Source organism: Ceratotherium simum, chromosome 34 (assembly GCF_057802395.1).
Source record: "Ceratotherium simum simum isolate JZ-2026a chromosome 34, ASM5780239v1, whole genome shotgun sequence".
NCBI lineage: Eukaryota > Metazoa > Chordata > Mammalia > Perissodactyla > Rhinocerotidae > Ceratotherium > Ceratotherium simum.
Window position 1 is genome coordinate 2,384,023 of NC_141933.1, and position 22,417 is coordinate 2,406,439.

The 22,417-nt window shown below is 61.1% G+C and overlaps 1 protein-coding gene across 3 annotated transcripts; it reads right to left on the reverse strand.

Annotated features, from left to right (window-relative positions):
* Positions 1 to 4,108: 4,108 nt before the first annotated feature.
* On the reverse strand, positions 4,109 to 21,274 carry TSPAN32 (tetraspanin 32). Of its 3 annotated transcripts, none has more exons than XM_014795822.2 (9): positions 21,081 to 21,274; positions 20,333 to 20,447; positions 19,427 to 19,524; positions 15,519 to 15,593; positions 9,360 to 9,461; positions 8,655 to 8,741; positions 6,548 to 6,631; positions 6,176 to 6,267; positions 4,109 to 5,546 (listed from the first exon to the last, which is right to left on the reverse strand). In XM_014795822.2, the coding sequence occupies exons 1-9, from the start codon at positions 21,144 to 21,146 to the stop codon at positions 5,396 to 5,398; spliced, it is 870 nt and encodes a 289-aa protein (XP_014651308.2). In that variant the 5' UTR covers positions 21,147 to 21,274; the 3' UTR covers positions 4,109 to 5,395. The 3 variants fall into 3 exon arrangements, with proteins under 3 accessions (XP_014651308.2, XP_087278610.1, XP_087278611.1); XM_087422484.1 differs by having other exon boundaries at positions 21,070 to 21,194; XM_087422485.1 differs by lacking the exon at positions 15,519 to 15,593 and having other exon boundaries at positions 21,081 to 21,203.
* Between the last annotated feature and the right edge of the window lie 1,143 nt (positions 21,275 to 22,417).

A 22,417-nucleotide genomic window follows, 5' to 3' on the forward strand; every position in this document is an offset into this window, starting at 1 on the left:
AGATAATTGATTCAGGCAAGGACTATTGACAGACACTGCAACCAGGAGGAGGATGTGGGCTTGCTGCGGAAGTGGCTGTCACCATGACATCCACAGATTGTTTGCTAGTTGCAAAGAAGTGGAAATATCAGTGTCACCCAGTGATCAAACTTAGCCTCACTGATGTGAGACCAGCAGACACCATGTTCCCTGGATTGCATATCGCCTTGAATGAACCAGCAACAGAAGCCATTGGGATCTGGGGAAAAATGAATATGGATTGTGTTTTCAATGCTCTTAGGGAATTATTGTTAACTTGGCTAGATGTGATAATGGGGTTGTGGTTTTGTTGGAGAATATCTTCCATTTTTGGAGATGAATGCTGGACCTGCTGAACTATTTATCTATTTATGGCTGAAGTGTCATGATGTCTGTAATTTACTTTAAGAAACTTACATATATACATATATATATATTTCTTAAAGTAAATATATATATGTGTATATATATATAGACAGAGAGAATTATTTTTAAGGAATTAGCTCATGCAATTGTGGGGGCTGGCAAATCTGAAATCCATAGGGCAGGTTGGCAGACAGGAAACTCAGGCAGGGTCTCTATGCTGCAGTCTTGAGGTTGAATTCCTTCTTCTCCAGGAAACCTCAGTCTTTGCTCTTAAGGCTTTCAACTGATTGGATGAGGCCCACCCACACAATAGAGGGTGATCTGCTTTACTCAAAGTCCACTGATTTCAGTGTTAATCACATCTACAAAACACCTTCATGGAAACATCTAGACTGGTGTTTGACCAAATGGCTGGACACCACCGCCTGGCCAAGATGACACATCAAATTAGCCATCATAGTGGATATATGCATGTTCATTGTGTTATTCTTTCTACTTCTTTTCTGCATCAAAATTTTCATTAAAAGGTAAAAAACAAACCAAGAACACTTGTTCACCAGAAATCACTATAAAGAAAGTGAAAGTCAAGCCACAAATTAGGAGACAATATCCACCATACGTATAAACAACAAGTGATTTCTACCAGGTAATACATAGAAACTTCCCCACACGTCAGCAAGGCATAGGATCCTATATAAAAATGGGCAAAAGACGTGAACAGGCACGTCACAGAGTAGGAAACAGAAATGGCCAATAAACATGTGAAAACCTGGTTTACGATCCGGGAAATGGAAATTAAAGCCATAATGGCATGCCGTTTAACACTTGCCAGAATGACAAACACTTCCCCCCCCCCCGCCCCCCAAAGCCCCAGTAGATAGTTGTATGTCGTAGCTACACATCCTTCTAGTGGCTGTATGTGGGACGCGGCCTCAGCACGGCCGGAGAAGCGGTGCGTCGGTGCGCGCCGGGATCCGAAGCTGGGCCGCCAGCAGCAGAGCGCGTGCACTTAACCGCTAAGCCATGGGGCCGGCCCTTGACAAACACTTTGAATCTGTGGGCTAGGACACGTAGCAGCCAGAACACCCATGCGCTGCTGGCCTGGTGTGTGCATGGTTTGAAACAAGCATCTGAAAAAATGTGGCGCTCTCCAGGAAGGGTGAGCGTGGACGGACGCAGCCATTCGGCAGTCCCCCCTCTAGCTGTTCCCCTGTGTCAACTTTCCAGCCTGTGAGCTGTGCACCGTTAGGGGAGATCTGGAAATCGAGTGTGTGTGTGTGTGTGTGTGTGTGTGAGAGAGACATAACAGCAGCCATAGTTCCAGATATTCTTAATTGGAGCAAATCAATACAGGCGATCACACCTGGCAAGCAGCTCCACAGCCAGTGAACCCTGGGGACATGAACACTCCGGCTCTCAGCCATAAGTGAGTCTGCAGGGACCCTGCCCCCTCGTCCATGCCCGGGACACTGTGCTGATGGCATCTGGGGAGGAGGATGCGGGAGGTTGCTCTGGTAAAAACGATGCGTGGCGGAGAGTGGGAAGCAGTGTGGGAACCCTGTGAAAAGACAGGCTGGTGCTCTCTCAGCGAGGTTCCCTCTGGGGTACAGTGCGCTCAGGCGTGTCCTCTCCGTGGTGAAGGATAAGGGCACAAGACTTTTTGGAGGAAGCATAGGCCACATTTGGTGTCCGCCTCTCTGCTTCTACCTACAGCCAGGTGGCCCAAGGGGATGCCAGCTGTGAGCGGATGCAGAGCAAGTGAAGGTGACCAGGCGGTCCTGGCTTTGCTGCAGGCAGGCCACACCACTTGGTCGTTGTGACCTGGGGACCCCACAGTCCTGGCTGTCTTGGCAGATTGGGTGCCCACGGATCCCTGGGAAGCCGTGGTGGAGCCCTGAGCATGGGGCACGGCCATGCCCTCTCTGGCCAGGACCTCTTCTGCCTTCGGGACTCAGCATTCCGCTTCCCTCGGGTCCAGGTAGGGACTGACCCTTGTCCATGGGGCATCAAGGTGACCGAACTGTCCATCCTGCAGTCATTTGTCTGCTGGGTCATGTACCTGGCCAAGCCTGGCAGCTCCCCATACCCTGGTGAGATTGGGTGTCTGGACTCTTGCAAGGTTCTTAGAACCCTGTGGCAGACAGGAAGCTTCTTGCCCGACCGTCCCCATGCTGCCCGGTGGCCTCCTGTGCAACGCAGACATGGTGGGTAGGAAGGGGAGCCGCCCGCGGGCCCAGCTGCCGAGGCTCACCGGTTACCACTCCGGCCCAGAGCCTGGTTGCAAGTTCATTGACTTTGGACCCCATGTTAGTCAGTGTTCTCCAGAGAAACAGAACCAGTAGGATGTATATCTCTATATCTATTTATATACGTATCCATCCATCTGTCCATCCATCCGTTTGTCTATCATCTATCATTTACCTACCTACCTATCTATCTATAAAAGGAGATTTGTTATGAGGAATTGGCTCATGTGATTATGGAGCCTGCGGAGTCCCACGATCTGCTGTCTGCAGGCTGGAGACCCAGGAGAGCCGGTGGTGTGATTCAGTCCCAGTCCGAAGGTCTGAGAACCAGGGGAGCAGGTGGCGTAAATCGCAGTCTGAGGGCCAGAGAAGACGAGCCGTCATGTCGCAGCGCAAGGGGTGAGGCAGGAAAAGGAGTGAATTCCTCCTTCCTCTGCCTTTGTTCCGTTCGGGCCCTCAGGGGACTGGATGAGGCCCACTCACACTGGGGAGGGCCGTCTGCTTTCCTGAATCCACCAGTTCAAATGCTCATCTCCCCCGGAAACATGCTCCCAGACACCCCCAGTCACGCCGACACACAGCACTAACCACTGCCATCCCCTTCCTTCACGGAGAGGGTAGGATTTCTCCCAGCGCACTGCACCCTTAGTCTGGATTGGGTTTGCTTCCCTGCCTGTCATACTTGTGCCAGCACAGCACTTTCTTAGACAAAGCCTGATTTACTGTGTGGTTCCCCATCGTTTCGGGCCGAGATGCCCGTGGGATTCACGAGGGTTACCACCTATCCTGTTACTCAAAAGGAGGCAGCCCTGTGGGGTGGTGGACTGGCCTTCTTAGGCATCATTAGGACCACAGCTAGGGGACAACGCTGCGAGACTGTAGCGGTGTCCCACAGGATATGGCACCAGCAGCTAGTCAGCGGGGCCATTTCCCCCAAATCAGGGCGCACAGGGGTGGGCGTGGGGCCACACGTCTTGTGATTAGAGCCAACGAGCCATTCACAGAAGCTTACCTCTTGGCCCCGCTGGTCCTTACTCTCCTGGTTTGGAGAATTTAGTAACCAACAAAGGAATTCTTTGCCCGGAGAACAAAATAATGGTGACCTTGAGCTGGGAGCTGTGGGCACCACCTGGCCCATTTGGGCCTCCTCTGCCACTGGGTTAAGGGCCATAAAGGGGACCATGGTGATGGCTGGGGTGATCCTCTCAGGAGGAAATGGGGTGCTCTACTCAAAGTGGGTCGGGCAGGTTAGGAGTCCCTAAGGTCTTCCTCATCCTGCCACATCTGGTGATGACAGTTGGTGGAAGACCATGGCCAGAAGAATGAAGATCTTCATCCCTCAGCTCCCTCCGAAATGAAGAGTGGGGTCACCCTGCCAGGAAAAGCCTCGGGCCACCTGGGCGCAGACAGGATGGTTGTGGAGGAGGCCAGCTGTGACCACAGTCATGGCCTGGTGGCCAGCTGCAGAAAAGAGCAGTCTATAGCTTCCGGCAAAGTTTCTTTTCTTGCTGTGTCATATAAAGTTTTATTAAATCTCCTTTTCCTTCCTCTCTCTTGCTGCCATTGTTGTGCATAGGACATATTGCTGGTTCTTTGTTTGAAATTTATTTCATACGTTGTAGAATAGTGAGATGACAAGAACAGACCCAGAGGAGGAACGCATGTCACCGGAGACCCTGGATTGTTCCCGAATGCAGGAGCCATGGGACGCTGGGGTATCTTCCTTTAGGGACAAGGATTTCAGTGGGAGGAGTGCTATTTGCTCAATATTAGGTGGGAACATCCTGGTTTTGGGAAGCACGAGTGTGGGGAGAAGTTTGTGTGTGATTGAAAACACAGGGCTGGCTTGTAGTGGGTTTGTCACTTTGTGACTTTTTTGGCTGTCTATCACAGAATGGGTCTTCTTATTTTGGAGGACACCCCCTCTGTTGGTCTTGGTAGGGGCAGGCCCGGCCTCCCTCTGTGAAAATAAAAGGGCCCCGACATTCCCTTCTCCTTTGTCAGCTCTGTTGGGGCCCTGGCCTCCGCTCAATTTGTTTGTTCCACCCAGGACTTTTGATTTTGAGCAAAGCATGCAAACCCTCGGAGACAGTTAGAAAGAATTCATTGGAGAGGTGGTTTCGATGTCCAGTGGGAGTGGCTGTGGCAGGCAGAATTTCTAACATGCCCCTCCCCCCAATGTCCTGCCTTAGTGCCTTGATCTTGTGAACACAGGATCACTGGGAATGTGGCAGGATTTCCCCGTAAGATGGGGAGTCACCTGGGTGGACCTCATCTAGCCACACGAGCCTTTGAAAGCAGAGCGCTTTCTCTAGCCTGGAGGAGAGGGGAAGTCAAAGAAATTCCCAGCACAAGAGAGAAGAACTCGACAAGCCACTGCTGACTTAGAGACGGAGGAAGTGAATTCTGCTGACAGCCTGACGGATCCTGGAATTGGATCCTTCCCAGAAGCTGCAGGGGGAGCCCAGCCTGGCCCACCCTGCATCTGACCTTGTGAGACCATAAGCAGAGAGTCCAGTCAGGCCTGCCCTCTGGCTTCTCTATTCTGACTCACTTCCCAGCCTGTCCCACGGCATCTGTGAGTGACCCCTGATTCCTCCGTCTGCTTAAACAGGGCCTGCTTATCGGGTCTTTTCCTCCTTCCCCATCCCACCACGGTGTGGAGGAAACAGCTCACATCCTCCTCACAGGAACCACATGGGCCCAGGCCAGAGTGTCTTCATCTCTGTGGGCAGACGGGTGACAGGACGGCAACTGAAACAGTGTCAGTTGTCCTGGAGCAGCCGGGGGCTGTCTGAGGGTCCGTGTGGGCCCAGATGGCCATCAAGAGCATCTGCTTCAGGCGGGTGTTGAAGTGCAGGCCCCCACCGGGAGCATCTGATGAAGCCGGGCCCCTGGGACCGGCAGCCGTGGGCTCTGAGAAGCAGAGGATACAGTGAGGCTGTTCTAGAATGCGGAGGGGCTGGCAGGATGCCTGGGCAGGGAGGGGTCCAGATGGCCAGGGCCGAAGGACTGGGTGGGGCGAGTAGAGGAGATGGCAGGTGGGAACGTCTGCAAGCGCCGAGGGTCAGGAGGGGCCTCTTGGCTGCTGGGTCTGGGTCTTCCCTGCTCCCTGTGCATGGGAAGCCCTGGGGTTCCCCAAGATCAGAGGTCCTGGCTTGGGGCTGTAGTTTGGGGGCCCCAGAAGCATCCGTCTCTCGGCATTAGCGGAGATGGCACTTGTGAGGCCAGGCCTTGGCAGGGATTGGGGGTGAGCAGAGGGGGTCCCTGTGCAGGCTGTAGAACGGAATGCATGCTGGCCTGGCAACTTTCCAACTGCCCCCCTCCCTCAGTGACCAGCCACCCCCAAAGCGCCTCTCCTGGAGTATCAGCCTCGGCCCTTGGTCCAGGGGTCCCATAAGGCTGGGCGGAGGCAAAGACATCTCGGGAGTGGGAAGTGGCATCCGCTCTCTGGCCAGGGAGTCAGCTTGAGTGCCGGCCCCCCTCCATCTGCAGGGCTGTGGGACCCCCTCGGGGAGGTGGTAGAGGGGCGGGCGGGGGCCTACCGTGGGTTCAGGGTGTATCTGCCTTTGTGGTCCAAGCTGCGGCCAGAGCGGATGGCGAACCAGAGAAAGGAGCTGAGCAGCATCGCGTACACCTGGGAGGGAGGCACTGTCTGCACCTGCACCAGTAGCTCCGGGCCGGCCGGGGCTCACGGCCTCCCCAGGAAGTTATGGGCTCTGCAGTGTTCCCTGCTCTAGGGAAGGGCGTGAGGCAGCGGCCTGCTCCTCCCTGGCTCCCTGGGCATGGGGAGCCCTGGTGCTCCCAAGACCAGAGTTCTGGCTTGGGGCTGCCCACCCCTTTCGTCTGGGGTGGGGACAGGCAGGTGAAGGGGCAAGGAGGTGGGGAAGGGGCAATGAGGGAGGGCGAGTGGGTACCATGGAGGCGAGGCCAATGCTGGTCAGGGTGAAGATGATGTTTCGGTGAGTGCTCAGGAAGCGCCCGATGCCCTGCAGGCAGTCCTGGAAAGAGGGCAACGCACATGGCATCACCCTGACCGCCCTCCCTGCCCAGGGCAAGGGGCCTCTGCCGAGGCATGGAGCTGCAGCACCTGCCTAGGCCAAATGCTAGGGCAATGGGAAGTCGGGGTGCAGCACAACCCAGGGACAACCAACCCAGAGCTCTGGGAGAGGCGCCGCAAACAGGCAAAAACAAGCAGGATGGAGCTGGCCCCTGTGGGACCGAGGGGACGCTGCCGAGGGGCCCAGCGGTGCCTTCCTCTGGGCGTCTCTGAGCTGCCTGTGTCGGGTCAAGTGTCTGGCTCTGCGGGCAGGCAGAGTCTTAGTCACTCTGGGGCCCCAGCACCCAGCCCAGAGCTGCGCCCAGCACCTGGGTGAGGAGAGGGTGCTGGTTAATGGGGATGTCAGAGGACCAGCAGTGGAGGGGCCGGGGTTCCGGGCTGTCCCAGGGTCCTGGCTCCATCCCGGGCTTCCAATGCCTCGCCAGGGCATGGCGTCCCCAGAGCCTCTCTCTCCAGAAAAAGAGAGGTGACAGTGCCTCTCTGAACCACCCAGATGGTGGCATTTGGTTTTGGGGAAGGACCTTGGCATTTTGGGGCACGCTGGGGGAAAGAAGCACTGCAGGACCTGCAGGGTATGGTTCTGAAGGCCAGGATGGGGACAGAGAGGAGGCTGGAGTGGCGTCTGTCTGTCCATCTGTCCACAAGTTCACTTGACAGAGTCTCGGCCCTCCGGCCTCCCCACTGGACCTCTAACCCTGGCTGGAGTCCAGCCCCTGCTCTCACCGAGATGGGGACCAACTTCGGCGGCCCTGGAGGTTGGGACCGCTGGCTCCTGGGGCAGCTGGCACTCAGCCTTGTCCCAGCTAGGAAACAGCCCCAAACGGCCCCAGGAGCCCTGGGCACACCCCTGCAGCCTGGCCTGGGTGCCCCGTGGGAAAATGGACCATAATCAGCCCCTACTTCCCCACCCCGCTGCCAGCCACGTGGTCACACTTCCTCTTGGAAGGCAGCCTGAGGGCAGACCACCACCCAGGACACCATCCCTGCCCCTCCCATCCCATCCCCCAGGCGGCTCCAAAGACCGCCCACCCTCCTGTGCTGGCCCCCGTGTCCCCACCCAGGAGGCCTTTACAGTCGGTCCCCATGTTCCCGCCATTCCGGAGGGTGCATGAAGCAGGCCCTCATCCTCACTCTACAGATCAGATGGGAGACTTGAGGCTTCTCCCTGGGTGGCATAAACAGGCCTCCTCGACTCACAGCCCCCTTCCCAGGCATGCTGGGCCTTCCTTTGCCCTCCCCATCCCCAGCACCGCCCCTCTGGGCTGAGTTGGCTCCATCCCTCACTGGGCTGAGGGCCATTTGCATCCTCCTGTCTGTTTCTTGGAGGGCAGCCAGGAGCCTCTTGCCCAGAGATAGGGGTGGGTTTGTTTCCCGGACAGTGGGGGAGGGGAGCTGGGGAGACGGGTGGGGGAGGGGGGAAGCAGGAGGGAGGGGGCCCGGCCCTCTCCAGGCCTCAGGGAGGAAGGGGCTTCCCTGCCTTGTCTCTGTCACTGAAGCCCGGGGAGGCCAGACTTGGGCTCAGGGTGACGCTCCCTCTGTGGAATGCCCTTCTGGCTCCTTCAGGGGCCCTCGGGACGCCTGCCTCCCCGCGGGAAGAGCTGACCACCCCTGCTCTCTGGGCCCTTGGCATTGCTCATCCCCGTTTATCTCCCACCCACCCCCTGTGCTTCTGGAGGCTTCCGAGGGTGGGAACTCAGTGCCTGGCACTGCGTCTGGCCTTGGGGAGCCCCCAGGCTGGGAGCAGTGTGAAGGAGTGAGGAAGTGAATGGAGAATGGGGCCCGCGTCCAGCCTGGAGAAGGACCCGGGCCTGTGGCTCACCCAGCCCAGCCCAGCCCCTCTCACTGTGGCCGCCAATCCCCGAGCCCTGAGTGGGCAGGTCCCCGGGGTCTGGGGGAGGCCAAGGGGTGGGAGACATCCCTGGTCTGGGGCTGAACCCCTGGTTGCGGCTGCCCCTCCCACTCACCTGTCTCGCAGCCTCCGCTCCCCGACACAGGTCAGCCTCCGAGCTCCCCAGGAGACTGAAAGGAGAGCCCTTTCCACAGCACAGGAACTGCAAGGACAGAAGGGAAGGAGGCGGTTTGCTCTCAGAGCCCCCGGGGCCCTGTCAGACAAAGGGGGAAACTGAGGCACAAAGAGGCCAAATGACTAGGCAGGGTCCAGCAAAGCTCGGGCCCCCCGGGAGGCCAGGACTGGGGCTCAGGGTGATGTGGCTGCCTCTGTGAGGGCACCAGGCGCTGGGCGATACCCTCACCCACAGGTCCTCGCCAAAGCCGCCTGCCTGCCTGGCCGATTGCTCACCTGCCAGGGCCAGGGCCAGCCTCATGGGTGCGACCCTTGCAGTCACAGGGGCCCTGCTTACTGCTGTGCCATCACCGTCTTGTGATTTTGAGTCATTTTTGGACAAGGGTCCCTTCATTTTGCTCTGGGCCCCGCAATTTTGGTAGCCGGCCCTGTCCAGGGTAGAGGGAGGCGGGCAGGAGCTCCTTGTGCCCCCCCGACACTCCACCTCGGGGGCATCCACATACTAAGACCCCTGCTCAGCCCCTGGCCCAGGCCGCCTGACTCTGCAGGGCCGCCCTGCGCCCATTTTCTGGCTCTCAGTCCACAGAGGGAGGCTGACCAGCTCAGAGCTGCCCAGTGAGGGGGAGGCCTCCCCCATCACACTCACCATGTCCTGGATGGCCACCAGCTCCTGCCGCCAGACGCCGGACGAGCTCTTCACTGCATGGTCATACACCAGATCGTAGGTGTCCAGCACGGCATCCTCCACCTGCACCCAGAACATCGTGGGAAGCTCCCTCCCTCTGACAGAGCTGCCTGAAGGAAGCGCCTGGCCCCTGTGTGCTGGGTGATGTGCAAATGCCCTCCTCCACCCCCCTGAGGGCAGAGCCTAAGTCCCCTGGGTGGGTGAGTCACAGGAGTTCCCCAGATTCCAATTGTGGGAACCTCCCCCCAAAAATGGCTATTAATGTTACATTCCTGCTCCCGAGGGGTCCTGTGGGATAAGTCGGAGACCTGAGCTCTGATGCCCACCCCAGCTATGGTCTTGTGGATGTGGGGGTCCAGCCGAAGGAAGTGTCCTCCCTGCTCCTGTTGATCTGGAAACTGGCAGAGGGGCAGGGAAAGACCACAGCTGGGCCTGGGCGAAGGCTGGGAGAGGCGTCATGCCAGTTCAGTTCCCCAGTGATGCTCCAGTCTTTCCCCAGAACCACCCAAGTATGTTCCAGAACCCCCAGGCAGCTGGGCTCCAGGCAAGGATTTTGGCCAGGGAAGTGGGGGGCATCCAGGGCCAGCTCTGAGTGAACAAGGCCCCTTGGGGGCAGACAACGGAGAAGGAGGGTAGCAACAGGGGCCTGGCTGGGCTCTGCCTTCCCTCCACACCCCCACATCACCCAGACCTCGTTGCCACTGCCCTCCTCAGCACCCCTTTCTGTGCCTTTGTTCATGCTGCCACCCCCCCTGAAGCCGAAATGGCCTCCCCTTCCCAAGTTATCCCTTCAAAGACAAACTGGATTCTTGCCTCTTCCAGGAAGGCTTCCCTGACTGCTCTGGGGCCTCTGGTCTACTGGCACAGGCAAGGCCTCTTTGAGCTCCCCTGCCCTCTGATGCCTCCTTTCCCTCCTCAGAGACCCTGAGCTCTCCCTCCCCTCCCTTCCCACTCCCATACTATGCTGATATGTGGGACATGCTGACAGGTGCTCAGGGGGGCCTCAAAGGGCTGAGGGTCAACAGCTTGGAGGACCTGGGTGCAGGCTGTTGGCGGGCAGTGGGGGCATTCCCAGCCAGCCCTGTCCAAAGCCCCTGCGCCCCAATAGGAAGCAGATGGACTTGTGTCCAAATGGCTCCTGGCACTGAATGACCCTCCCCGTGGAGACACTGCTTTGCAAGTCATCCCCAACTCAGCCAGCTGGCTTCCTCCCCACCGTTGGGAGGCAGGCAGTGCCTTGGGCCAGGGGCAGGCGCCAGGCTAGCCACCACTGCTGGAGGGCCTGGCTAGGGGCCCTCTCTCTGCCTCAGTTTCCTCAAGTGAAATAGGGGTAGAGACCTGCCAGGCCACTATGTCTTCATGGGAGGAGGTCCTGGTGAGGGCTGGGGGCCTGGTGGAGCTGGCCTGGGGTCGGGGGGCAGATGGCTGTGACAAGGAGCCCAGCTTGGACCACCCCTCCTGGTTCCATCCCTTGACCATTTCAACTCCTCCCCTCCCCACTATGGCTGAGGGAGGACCCGGGTCCCTCCACGGCAAGCTGTCATTATTGTAATATTGGCAGGAGAAACAACACCTGCTGGTGGCAGAGCGGCGGGCATCTCTCCCCATGAGCCCCTCCTTCAGATGAAGAAGCAGACCCGGCAAAGCCACGTCCCCTGCCCGAGACCCCCAGGCCTGGTGGTGGGGGCCAGGCTGGACTTGCCCGGCAGTCCTGGGTGTCTAGGTGGTGTGCCACCGTCCACCTCTCATTGCTGGGTTCAGGGGGCGCTGGAGGAGCCAGAGAAAATGGGGGTCTCAGATGCCACCGGGCACTGACATTGGGGTGCTCCCTGCCAGGGTGCCTTATTCCTTAAGCCCCATCGTCAGAGCTCCAGGGGTGCCCTGTCAGGACTGGGGTTTCTGGGCTGCTGAACACTCGCTCCCCAGACAGCACATCTCAGATACCCACACGAACCAGGTGCCCGGGGAGTCCCCACCACACCAGCCCCCCACAACCGGCGCCCCCCCTCCCCCGCCTCCCACCATCTGCCTGGGCTTGGTGACTCTCTGGGCTGTGCCCCCACTCCTGCAGTCTGCTAAACCTGCCCGGGTGGGGACGCTCCCAGGGTGGCCTCTGGGGAGCTGCAGGTGGTCTGCAGACTGGCCCCATGGGCCAGAGGCTGGGTCTGTCCTGAGCCCACACGGTGGCCAGACAATCAGGGAGGAGAGTGGCCTCAGGAGGGGGGGCCCTGACCGCGGGGAGCTGTGAGGACAAGGGGCCTTTTGACGCCTCTCCTTGCACTGCTGTACTTAATCCGCACATGAATTATTAAGTGGAGCAGGCAATTCATTTCCGTGTGCAGGCCCTTCTGGGGACAGGGGGAGTTGTGCAGAGTCGCTCTCAGGCTGCGGCGGGAGCGTAATTAATAGCCCTTGTGCTCTGTATTCATCGCACGGCCACTCGTCCCCACATCGCCGGCCTTGCCAGCTTCTGGGCGCCTGCCAGGGAGCCAGCGTCCCAGAGGAGCGGCTGTTGGAAAATCCCGTGAGTGGCGAGGGCAGTAAGGGGGGGCACTCACCCCACCAGGGTCTGTGGCTTGGCTTCTGAGCCACGGAAGAGGTGGCCGGTCCCTGTCCTCCTCCACCCTCAGCTTCCCATCTGTGGGGTCCCCCAGACAAGCCGTCTTGACCTTGTGTTTCAGGTTATCTTAGGGGTTCCCTCGGGGGAGGTGCAGGAGGGGATACAGGGTGAACGGGCCTGGCTGGGCACCAGGCTCCAGACGCCCTGGAGCAAACAGCTTGGCCCTTTGGCCTTCTCTGCTCACTGGGCCGCAGCAGGGCCTTGTGTGTCAACGGCGCCGGGGCTGGGACCTGTTTGGCCTGGGTTCCAGGGTTGGGGGCACAGGCTGGGCGGCTCGGCCTGCCCCTGCTGCTCGGTGCCCTGGCCCTGGCACCAAATACCGCCTCGTGCAAGCCCAGGACGGTTCCACACTAGTCCCACGCCCTGGAGGACTGATGGGCTCAGGATGTGTTGGGTCCCACTAGGCCCTTCACACGCACTGGTTCCCTCCTGCCATGAGCAGCCCCCTCGGCGGGGTCTCCATGCTCCTCTTACAGATGAAGAAAGAGGCCCAGGAGAGTTAGCTGATTACCCAAGGGTGCTGGGCTGAGAGGCTGACCCTACTTTGAAGCCAGAGCTCCTTCTGCAGGCCGCTCCCGTGCCCACGTGGGCCTGGACACGCACACGGACAACACAGGAGGGTGGATGGAGCCCACCTGACTGCGGGCCTGGGAGGAAGCCCCAGCCCCCACCTGGGGTCAGGCAGGACCCCGAGAACTGACCCCCAGGGGCCAGCTGGAGTGAGGACCAGACCAGGACGATTTCTGTGGGGGATGTGGTTGGGGTTGGGACAGAGAAGAGGCCCAGCTGGGAGCCATCTGGCTTTTCGCCCCCACGCTTTCCCAGAGCAGGAGTCCCAGCTGGATGGTGGCCTGTGGCCCCTGCACGGCCCCTCCCCTCCAGAACCTTGGATCCTGGGCTCAGAGCTGTAAACACAGTGTCAGAGAAGAGAGGATGGGCTGCAGATACCCCCAGAAGAGCTGGACGGGGCCCCAGGGCACCCTGGCAGCTGTCTTGACTGGGACCACCCATGCTGTGACCCAGGCCTCAAATGGGCCAACGGATGGGTAATGTGAGGCCGAATTGCCAGCCTAGCCTGGCTTTCCCTGGGCCAGACTGCTGCCAGCCCCACCGAGTGGAAGCCGCCTTTCAGGGGCTCCGACCCCATCCAAAAGCCAGAGGAAATGTCCTTTTTCTGATCCCGTCACAGGTGGGTGACCCCAAATGATGCTAGGGTGGTGGTGGGTGGTTTGGGGTGACCCTTGGGCAGGGAAGGGAAAAGAAGAATTGACTCAGGACAAAGAGCCCTGGATGGTGAGCTGGACCCCTCCTGCCCTGGCTCTGCCTCGTGTCTCCCCACCCCCTTGGGCCTGGCTTCCATCCACAGACTAGGGGTAAGGAAGGCAGGGACCAGAGGGGGTGATCACACACCTTAAAGCACACAGCATGAGCTTGGCCTGGGGGAACCAGGCCCAGCCTCCTGACTCAGCCGCTCTCTGCGAGCCTCTGCACCTTACATGACCATCTTGGGGGGCCCAGGCAACATGGAGGCTGAAGCCACTGGGACTCCTGATACACAGGCAAGAAATCATCTCTTGTCATGTGCTGCTTGCGTGGGGTTTTGCCCAGAAACCCAATACGCTCCAGCCAGAGCCGCCTTGGTTTCCCTGGGCTGGTCTTTATAGAGCATATGGAGAAACTGAGGCCCAGTAAGAGGAGAAGGGATTGCTCATGGTCACAGAAAGCCAGGACAGACAGGGCTTGTGGAGTGGGCTCTCCTGTCCGTCTCTGCAGCGCCCCCTGCTGGCCCCTGCCTTGGGGGTCTCGCTTGGAGCTGGGCTGTCATAGGTGAAAGCTGGGCCCGAGTTCGGCCGCCAGGGTCTTGTCACTGCTAGGGACCTGGGGTGGCCTGCCCCTTGCCCCTTCTCCCAGCTGTGGCCTCTCCGCCAGCCAGCAGCTGGACTGCAGGGCTGGGTGGTGCGGCTGGGAGTGGGCCTGAGGCCTGGGACAAGCGCTGGGAAGCAGACATGCTCCCCCGGGGGCCAAGAGCCCCTTTGGGAAGGGCACCCTGCATCCTGGTGGTGTGTCCACGGCCGCCCCACCCGCTTGGGGACTGCCCTGTAGCCTCACAGCTCAGCGAGGGAGAGAAGCCTAACCTGGTGGTGAGGCGGGGGTGCCCTCTGGGCAGAGGGGCTGAGGGAGGGTGTTGGTGCTGGCTAGCAGTGGTGACTATAGCCACCATCGTCCCCTCCTCTGCCAACCGTGAACCCTCCTGGCCCCCGCCAACCCCCAGCCCCAGCCTGGGCTGCTCTACTCCGAACAAAGGGTCCAGACTGGCCTGGGGCTGGGGGCTGGCCCCCACACGTGAGCCCCTCAGGACCCACTGCCCCCCTCTCTGAGCCTCTTGGGCATCCAGTTCCTCTGCCTGGATGGAGTGGCCTGGCCTTGACCCCCAGCCGTGGTCTGGGAAGAGGTCGGCTCCACACATGCACTTGCCAGCCCCATTTCCCACGAGGCTCTCAGCTTCGTCCCTGAGTCCAGACAGAATCTCTGGAGGGCCACCTCCCCGCAAGCTCTGGTCCTGCCCTGCTCCTTGCGGGCAGTGCCCTTCATAGACCCATGGCCTGCAGGCTTCGACCCTGCTCACGTGTGTTCTCTGGGGGCTGCGGCCGATGTGACCCCAATATCCCGGAGCTGAGGCCCCCCTCCCTCCCTTAGAGACAGGACAGGAGCCCTCTCCCAGCCCCGAGCCTCCCGGGATGCCCTGCTGAAACAGCAGGCACCCGCAGAAGGCTAGCCGAATGGTGGATGGATGGACAGAGGGAGGAACAAACGAGCCACCTCCTGTGGGGACCCACCCCAACATTACCCTGGGCATCATCACCCTGGTCACCACCACCACGGAGTCCCTGGGGAAGAGCCCACATTGAAGACGGAGCCAGCAGGTAATCTTGCCACCTCTTCCCACCTGGGTCACCTGGGCTGCCCCAAGCTGCGGGCAGGTCAGTGTCCAGGACTGAAGGACCACTGTCATCCTGTGAATGAGTCCTGGACGCCCTGTCCACTTTGTCCTGCAGCCAACCCTCACCCGCACAAGGCGTCTCTCCCTGCCCCTCCGGCCCCCATCAGGACAGCAGACCCCTTAGCGCATTTTCTGGAACATGGACCCCTGCTAATCAGTCCCTCACTAGTGGGGGGCCCTCTCTCCTCCTGCTCCTCGGCCCCCTTCCCCAGCTCCCTGGGCGTCACATTCAGGCCCAGGGCGGGAGGGGTTGAGGGGCCTTAGTGAGAGGGGTCTGAGGCCTGTGCCTGCCTCCCCTCTTTCCTCGGGGAGCTGCTGCCCCCAGGCCAGGAAAGGAGCAGCCCTGTGGTCCCTGTGCCCCCACCCCACCCCCAGGCAGAGGATGTCCCCACAGTGTTCCCCCGCACCTGCCATGTCTCTCCCCTAGTGAGGCGGGCAGGCGGGAGGGAGCATGGAACCGTAGCTCTGCTGAGGGGTGGGGACGGGGCTGGGCGCTCACCTGGGCGGGGTTTCGGAGTCTCCAGAAGGCCACCTGCACCAGGGCGCAGAACACCAGAGCAAAGCACAGGAAGCCCTGGGCAGAGGAGGGACGGGTCACTCCATGCAGCTGTGCATGGCCTGGCGGGCTCCCTCTGGGCCAGGGGGCTCACTGAGGGGTGTGTCTGAGCCCAGCTCCTCACTGCCCAAAGGGGAGGCCTTGGGCACTGGGGAGACCTTGGGCGGTGGGCATACTGGTTCCCATCCCTTCTTCTGGCTCTTTTGGGGAATTCTTCCCCTACTGCTGGTTTTGGCTCCCGAGGGCCTGTCCATGGCAGTGCCACATCCCCTGACCCAGGGGGAGGCAATCCTGGGATGATGGAGACCCCTGTCCACTGTGGCTGCTTCCGGGAGGGGCACTGACCCCGGAAAGACCCGGCAGAGCCTTTCCTGAGCCGGAGACTCGGACCTGGGAGAAGAAAGTGCCCTTTTTAGGTGATCCGGGCAGGGGGAATGGCTCTGGGGCTGTGGCGGCCCTCGTGCGGGGAAGGCCATCTGCAGGTTCCAGCAGGGACAGCTGGTTTGGGGCCAGGTGGAACACCTGGTGTGACACCAGGTGGTGTGACTCCCCCAGGGAAGCTCCCTGCTGAGTCCTGTGGCCCATCCAACCCCTGCCCCTCACTCTTACTACCCCCTGGACCCTAGAGTTGGAGGAGACGAGAGTTCTCTGGAGGGAACGTCTTCCATCCCCGGCACCCCACTGGGGTGTCCTTCTCTCAGTCAGGGGGTCTGAACTGCTGAGGTCCCCCGGCAGAAGCTGATGAACATCATGGGCCCCTCAGCTGGGAACTGCACACACGCCCCAGTGCTCTTTTGATAGCACTCTCAGAGGGTCACCCCAGCCTAAGAACCCTGGGGATGTCACCCCTGCCCATAGTTCCACTCGCCACCTTCATGCTGGTGACCCTCGGATCTGGGTCTCTGGCCAAGGCTCCTCTTGGAGCTCTGGACCGTCAATCTGGCCGCTGACCACACAACCCAGGTGTCCGGAGGCCTGATGTAACTGTCTGCACCACCCCCTCCCCACTGCTGCCCCATGCTGGGTGGGGCGGGCATGGCCGACACTTCACCCCCACCCCTGGACTGTCTGCACCCTGGGGCAGGCGGTGGCTGGGCTATCCAAACCCAGTGCCTTGTTCAGGGTGACACCCAGGAGAGCTGATGACCAACGGAATGGAGAGATGCAGACAGACACACAGACACTGGCCTGGCTAGGCAGGGACGAAGAAACGGTCCACACCAGGGGTGGCCCACTGGCCTCCAGGAAAGAGCGGGCCACCCCCACCAGCCCCCAAACTCAGGTGCGGGCACAGGGGCCTCTGGCTGTGCTGGGGCTGGCAGCCCTCCAGGCTTCTCCTCGTGATGTTCCCTCCTGCCTGCCCGGGAGTCCCCAAGGCCTGTCTCAGGATGACCTTAGCGATGCCTCTTCCTCCCTCTCCCTCCTTTCTACTTCCTCTCCCTCCTCCTCCTTCCCCCTCCTCCTCCTCCCTGGCTGGCTGCGGGCCGCCTTCCCCATCTGGAAGCCATCGCTCAACTCTGCCTCCCAGGCTGGAGGCCCTGAGCCAGCTCAAGGGACCAGCATTTTCCAGAAACCATTTCGTGCCTTAGGAGAGAGCATCAACTCCCTGTCTCCCATCCCGCTACCTGGCCCACCCCGAAGAGAGGGCTTCTGGCAGCCGATGGGCCCCTCAGTCCCTCAATGCCTCCACAGTGCCGAGGCTGCTGGGTTTCTTGCTCCTCATTCTAAATTCAAATACGTAAATAAGTCGAACCGGCTTCCCTCTGCCACTGCTGCCAGCTCTGTTCTCTGTTCTCAGCCGGGCAAGGCAAGCGCGTTGGTTCATTTCCTGTGCGAGAGGCCGGTTTGGGGAGAGGCCGGAGGAGGTAGGGGCAGGAAGGGAGGAGCAGCCAGGCGCCTGTCATGTTGGGAAAGGTCTCCTTGCTCCCTGGCTCCTTCACATGTGCTCACACACGCAGACACACATGCAGACACAGGATGCAACACACACACATGCACACACACACAGCTCAAGGGAGCAGCATCTCCAGAGCAGGTCTCCCAGCACCCCTCGGGGGCCACGCTGGGCTCACCATCAAGGCTGGGGGCTGAGGGCGGGGTTGGGGTGCAGCAGGCATCCAGCCACAGGGCTCCTAGGCCCTTCTCACAGCCTGCCCTGCATAACAGGCCTCCTGGCCCTGGAGTCGGCTGGGGAAGCAGAATTGAGACCCCAGGTGCCCCCTGCCCCCTGCCCACAGCTCAGAGCTGGAGAAGGCCCTGGTGACCGGCTGGGCCAAGAAGAACTGGACGGAGCTGGGGGGACAGAGCGTGGGAGCCTTGGGAACAGGAGCCTGTGGCTGAGGCATCTCCCAGCAGTAAGCCAAGCTCCATGGCGCCCCCTGGCGGCCAACCCCACAGCCCCACACTGGCCTCTCCAAGCCACCCTCGCCTGGCCCGCCAGGCCTGGCCCTGTCAGCACCTTGTCCTCCAGCCATGCACCACTCTAGCAAGGCCCACGCCTTAGGGCTCCCCTCTCGGGACAGTCCACCTGCCTGGTCAGCTCCTGCTGGGGCCTCCCCTCCTTCCCCTCCCCGGCCCCGTGGGTACCCAGCTGCAGCCAGATTGCACAGGGTGGAGCCGTGACCTCCAACAACGCCAGCACTGCCCTGCCCACGCGCCTGTGGGTCCTGCTTAGGGCTGGAGCCACCTGATCCCGCTGTGCTCCCCGAGCCCGCCCAGGGCTGGCCGGCCCAGGGCTGCAGCTCCAGGAGGTGACTCTGTCCCTGCCCTTGGAGACATTTACAAACCAGGAGTCGTTCAACAAACGTTTGCTGACACAGGCTGGTCCTCAGATAGCCAGGGTGGTCGGCCTCTGGGCCACCCGGAGAAGCAGAGCCCCAGCGTGAGCTCACAGGGGTCGCTGGCCCACGAACCACTCACAGGGCAGGGGTGGGGTTTGCAGGGGCAGAGGGCTGGAGGCACGACAGTGGGGTCCTCCTGGCTGGAAGGGAGGGAGGGAGGCTGGAGGGACCCGTGGAGCTCCAGGGAGGCTGGACTGCATCCCGAACACTGCAGGGAGTCCGCGAAGGCTCCGGGCAGGGAGGGCACATGCCAGGAGGAGGCTGGGGTGCCTGTGAGAGGCCAGTTCAGGTCAGAGAGGGGGGGCTCGAGCCCAGAGGGGCAGGCGGGGCTGGCAGGTAGGGACCAAGATGGGGCCCGGGAAGAGCAGGTACGGGGGCAACAGAGGCCCCGCTGTGGGGTGAGGTGGGACCCGTGGGGCCTGTGGGACCTTGGGGGGCGGTGGAGACACCCCCACCCTGGTAGCTGCAATAGCGGATGTGAGCTCAGGAGGAGCCCGGGCTGCAGGCCACCTTGGGGGCAGCTGCGAGGCCCAGACCTACAGGCGATGGGGCCGGCAGAGGGGCTTTCTCTGCCTCCCCAGGTCTCTTGGTAACAGGAAATGGAATTCACCCGAATCCTGTTCAGAGCCTCCAGTATAACAGAACCAGACCCTCTCTGGGCCTTTGGGAAGGGCTCCCAGGCCTGGGAGGGCTAGCTCTGATGGGGTGAAGTAGGGCTTGGTGGGGTGTCCTGGCTGGCCTGGGTGGAGGGGTCCTGACTAGCCCAGGTGGAGGGGTCCTGACTAGCCCCAGGTGGAAGGGCCTGGCTAGCCCCAGGTGGAAGGGCCTGGCTAGCCCCAGGTGGAAGGGCCTGGCTAGCCCCAGGTGGAGGGGTCCAGGGTGGCCCACATCGCTTGGGCCTCTGTTTCTTTTGGGACATTGCAGGGGAAGGCAGGCTCCCTGGTCTCACAGCCCTGCCAGCTCTCGGTCCCATCCTGGGGAGCTGTGGGGGCTGGGGCACAGAGAACTCACCCCAGCCATGAGGCCCCCGGCCTCCCTCACAGTGGCTACGGCGGTCAGCACGGCGCCCAGGGTCAGGAGCCCAGCCAGGCTGATGCCCACGTAGAAGGCTAGGTAGGGAGAGTGAGGAGGAGGGTTAGGGGTGCCCAGGACAGGGGTCCCAAATGCACAGAGCCTGGGACTGAAACGCAACTGGAGGGTCACCAAGGGTGGGGGCTGGACTTCTGGGAGCTCTGAATGGGCCACATTTCCCCCAACAGGCAGGGATGTGGCACTCACCACCCACCCCCTCCTCCCGATGTTCAGAAGGACGAGAGGGAAGGAAGAAGCCTGGGAGGCCCTGTCCCCCTCTTCCTGCCCTCCCTGCCCTCCTCCTGGTGCTATCTTTGAAGCCACATCCCCACCCCCATGCCCTAGTGACAGGTGGCCATGGGGGGGCCTGTAATCTTATCAGTCCAGGCCCAGGCCCCAGGCTTCCTGCTCCAGGGAAGCAGGGATCCAGGGTTCAGGGTGAAAACGTGAGGCCTAAGGGTTGGGATGCCTGGGGCCTGGGACCCAGGCCTTGACGCTGTGGGCCTCACTTTCCCCCACATCTGACCTCCTTGGCCTCCTTGCTTGAGGCCAAGCCCCCATCCCGGCTGGGCCCCTCTCTCTGGGAGCACCCCTCCAGGACGTGGACCCGGTCGGGTTCGGATGCTATCCGACACGCCCGTGCTATCCCCAGGCTCCCAGGGTGGGTGGAGGTCCAGGCAAGAGCACGGCCATCTCCCAGACCCCAGGCTCTGCCTAGTGGAGCTGGGATCCCCCAGGGGACGCCTCTGCTCCTGACCCTGTCGCCTGCCCCGACCCCGCTCCTCCCCAGCCACATTTGCCCCTGAAGCCCCCTCCCCGACAGCGGCCACCTGGGACCTCACTCACCCCAGCGGTGCCTGGCCTCGTAGGAGGTCCTCTCTGATGATGCGCGGCCGATGACCACAAAGTGGGCCCCGAAGTAGGTGAGAGCCGCCATGGTGGCCACGGCAAGGCCCAGCAGCTGGGGGTGGGGCAGACAGAGCATGGTGGGCAGGGCCAGACCCAGACCGAGGCCCCAGAGGGCAGGGTCTCGGGGTCCTGGGTCTCCCTGACCAGCCTCCCTCCAGCTTCCTGGTCTCACATGAGACAGGCTGTGGGGCTTCCGGATGTGTCTGTGGGGTGCTCTCAGAGGGCAACGCACACACACTCCCCCACCCACACACACTCATTGTCCAGCTTATCCAAGGACCCGGAACCTCGGATCTTTCCGTCTGCAGAGTGGGGAGTGGGCCCATCCCAGCCCCTCGAAGGTCCCTCCCCACTCCTGTGAGGGCACCCTCCAGGGCAGGAAGCCAGCGCCACCCCCACCCCGGGCATCACTCCCTCCGAGCCCGGTTCTCCAGCCGCCCAAGGTCCTCAGGCCTCCTCCAGGCCCCTCGCTGCCTGGTGGGAGGATGGACACTGCCCACAGGAGCATCCTGTCCAAACGGTCAGCCCGCCGGGAGTCCACCCCCAGGGACCCCAGGGGCATGTTCCCTGGGGCAGGATGGGGACAGGGCTGGGGGATGTGTGTGTGTGGAGGGGGAAACCACAGAGCTGGGGGTCCAGTCACACAGCACCTCCCCCACTCCCTCCTGCCCCACCTGCCTGTTACCAGGACAAAGAGGCTGGTGACCAGCATCTGGCATTTGGCCACGCTGACTCGACTCCACGGCCCCATGGTGGTCTCCTCTCTTCTCTTCTCCCCTCCTCTCTTCTCTCCCCTCCCTTCCCTCCCCTCCCGCTGTGGTTTCCAGCTGGGCGGGGGCCTCAGACCACAGCTGCACGCCCAGGAGGTAGGCTGCGTCCGCCCATCTGTCTGTCAACACGCCCAGAGGACTGAGCTGCTGGGTGCCCTGGAAGAAGGGCGGGCAGGAAGGGGAGGAGACATCAAGGCCAGCTCCTGCCACCCCTGCTCCCCCAGCCCTGGCCCAAGACTCCAGGACATTTGCAGACATCTGAGGGGTCTCCTGCAAGGGCTAGACCCTGTTCTTGGTGTGGCCTCAGTGGACACCCTGGGAGGAGGTAGGAGGAGGTGAGTGAGTAGGAGAGGATGCATTGGTAGGGGGTGAGCTCCCTGTCTCAGGAGTGTGCAAGCAGAGGCTAGACCTCTCGTGAGTCCTGCCTGAGGCCGTAATCCTTGGAGGAATTGGGAGACAGGGTCTAATCAGAACATCATTATTGAAGCATTGTTTTATGAAACGCCATTTGAAATGTCCCGTGATAACAACATTTTGAAAAGGTAATTCGATTTTTGATGCCTCAGTGGCACAAATGAGTAGTTTGGAGCAAAGCCGTCTCGAGGGTACAGGGCAGGGCTGGGGCCCTCACTCATACCCACGTTGGGCCTCCAAGGAAGGCTTTTTCAAAACTGGAATCTGTAATTAAACTAAATGTGGTAAATCCGAGGATGGGGCTGGGCCGCAACTCAAACACACATGGGCGTCCTGTCTAAGTGGCCGCTGGGGCCAGTGTGGGCCTGGAGGGGACAGGTGGTGAGACCACTGTTTGGGTCCAGTCTGGGCCAGTTTGAATGGCGGGGACCGCTGCTGTGGTCCTCCGGGGTGGCGGGGCTGACCGGGCCAGGACCACCTGAGCACGGCTCAGTCTCCTGCTAGAACTGCTCCCCTCTGACGTCTTGTAATGTGGGGTCTTCCTGGACACTCGGGGACCTCAGCAGGGGAGGAGGTGTGCCCCAGACAGCTTTGAGCATGGTGACCTCTTAGCCTTCTAGAAACCAGCAGAATGGGGTTCTATGGCTGGCCAGCAGCTCCAGCCACCTCCTCCCTCCCTCTGACAAGAGTTGGGGGCAGCCAGGACCCCTCGTCCATCCCAGCCCCCCCAGGCGGCCCCCCTGACCTCCAGGAATCCCTGTCCTGGGTCTCCAGGGGCACAAGGGGTTTCCCGATGCCACGGGCCTGTGGTGTTGCTCCAGGTGGAGCCCAGGTGTGG

What these genes read in the sequence shown, in the direction of transcription:
- TSPAN32 (XM_014795822.2), bottom strand. Translation starts at nt 21,146, where the DNA reads ATGGGGCCGTGGAGTCGAGTCAGCGTGGCCAAATGCCAGATGCTGGTC. An exon ending in TCACCAGCCTCTTTGTCCTG is followed by an intron (nt 20,448 to 21,080) that starts GTAACAGGCAGG and finishes CCCCACCCCCAG; the next exon opens with CTGCTGGGCCTTGCCGTGGC. An exon ending in AGATACACCCTGAACCCACG is followed by an intron (nt 5,547 to 6,175) that starts GTAGGCCCCCGC and finishes TCTGCTTCTCAG; the next exon opens with AGCCCACGGCTGCCGGTCCC.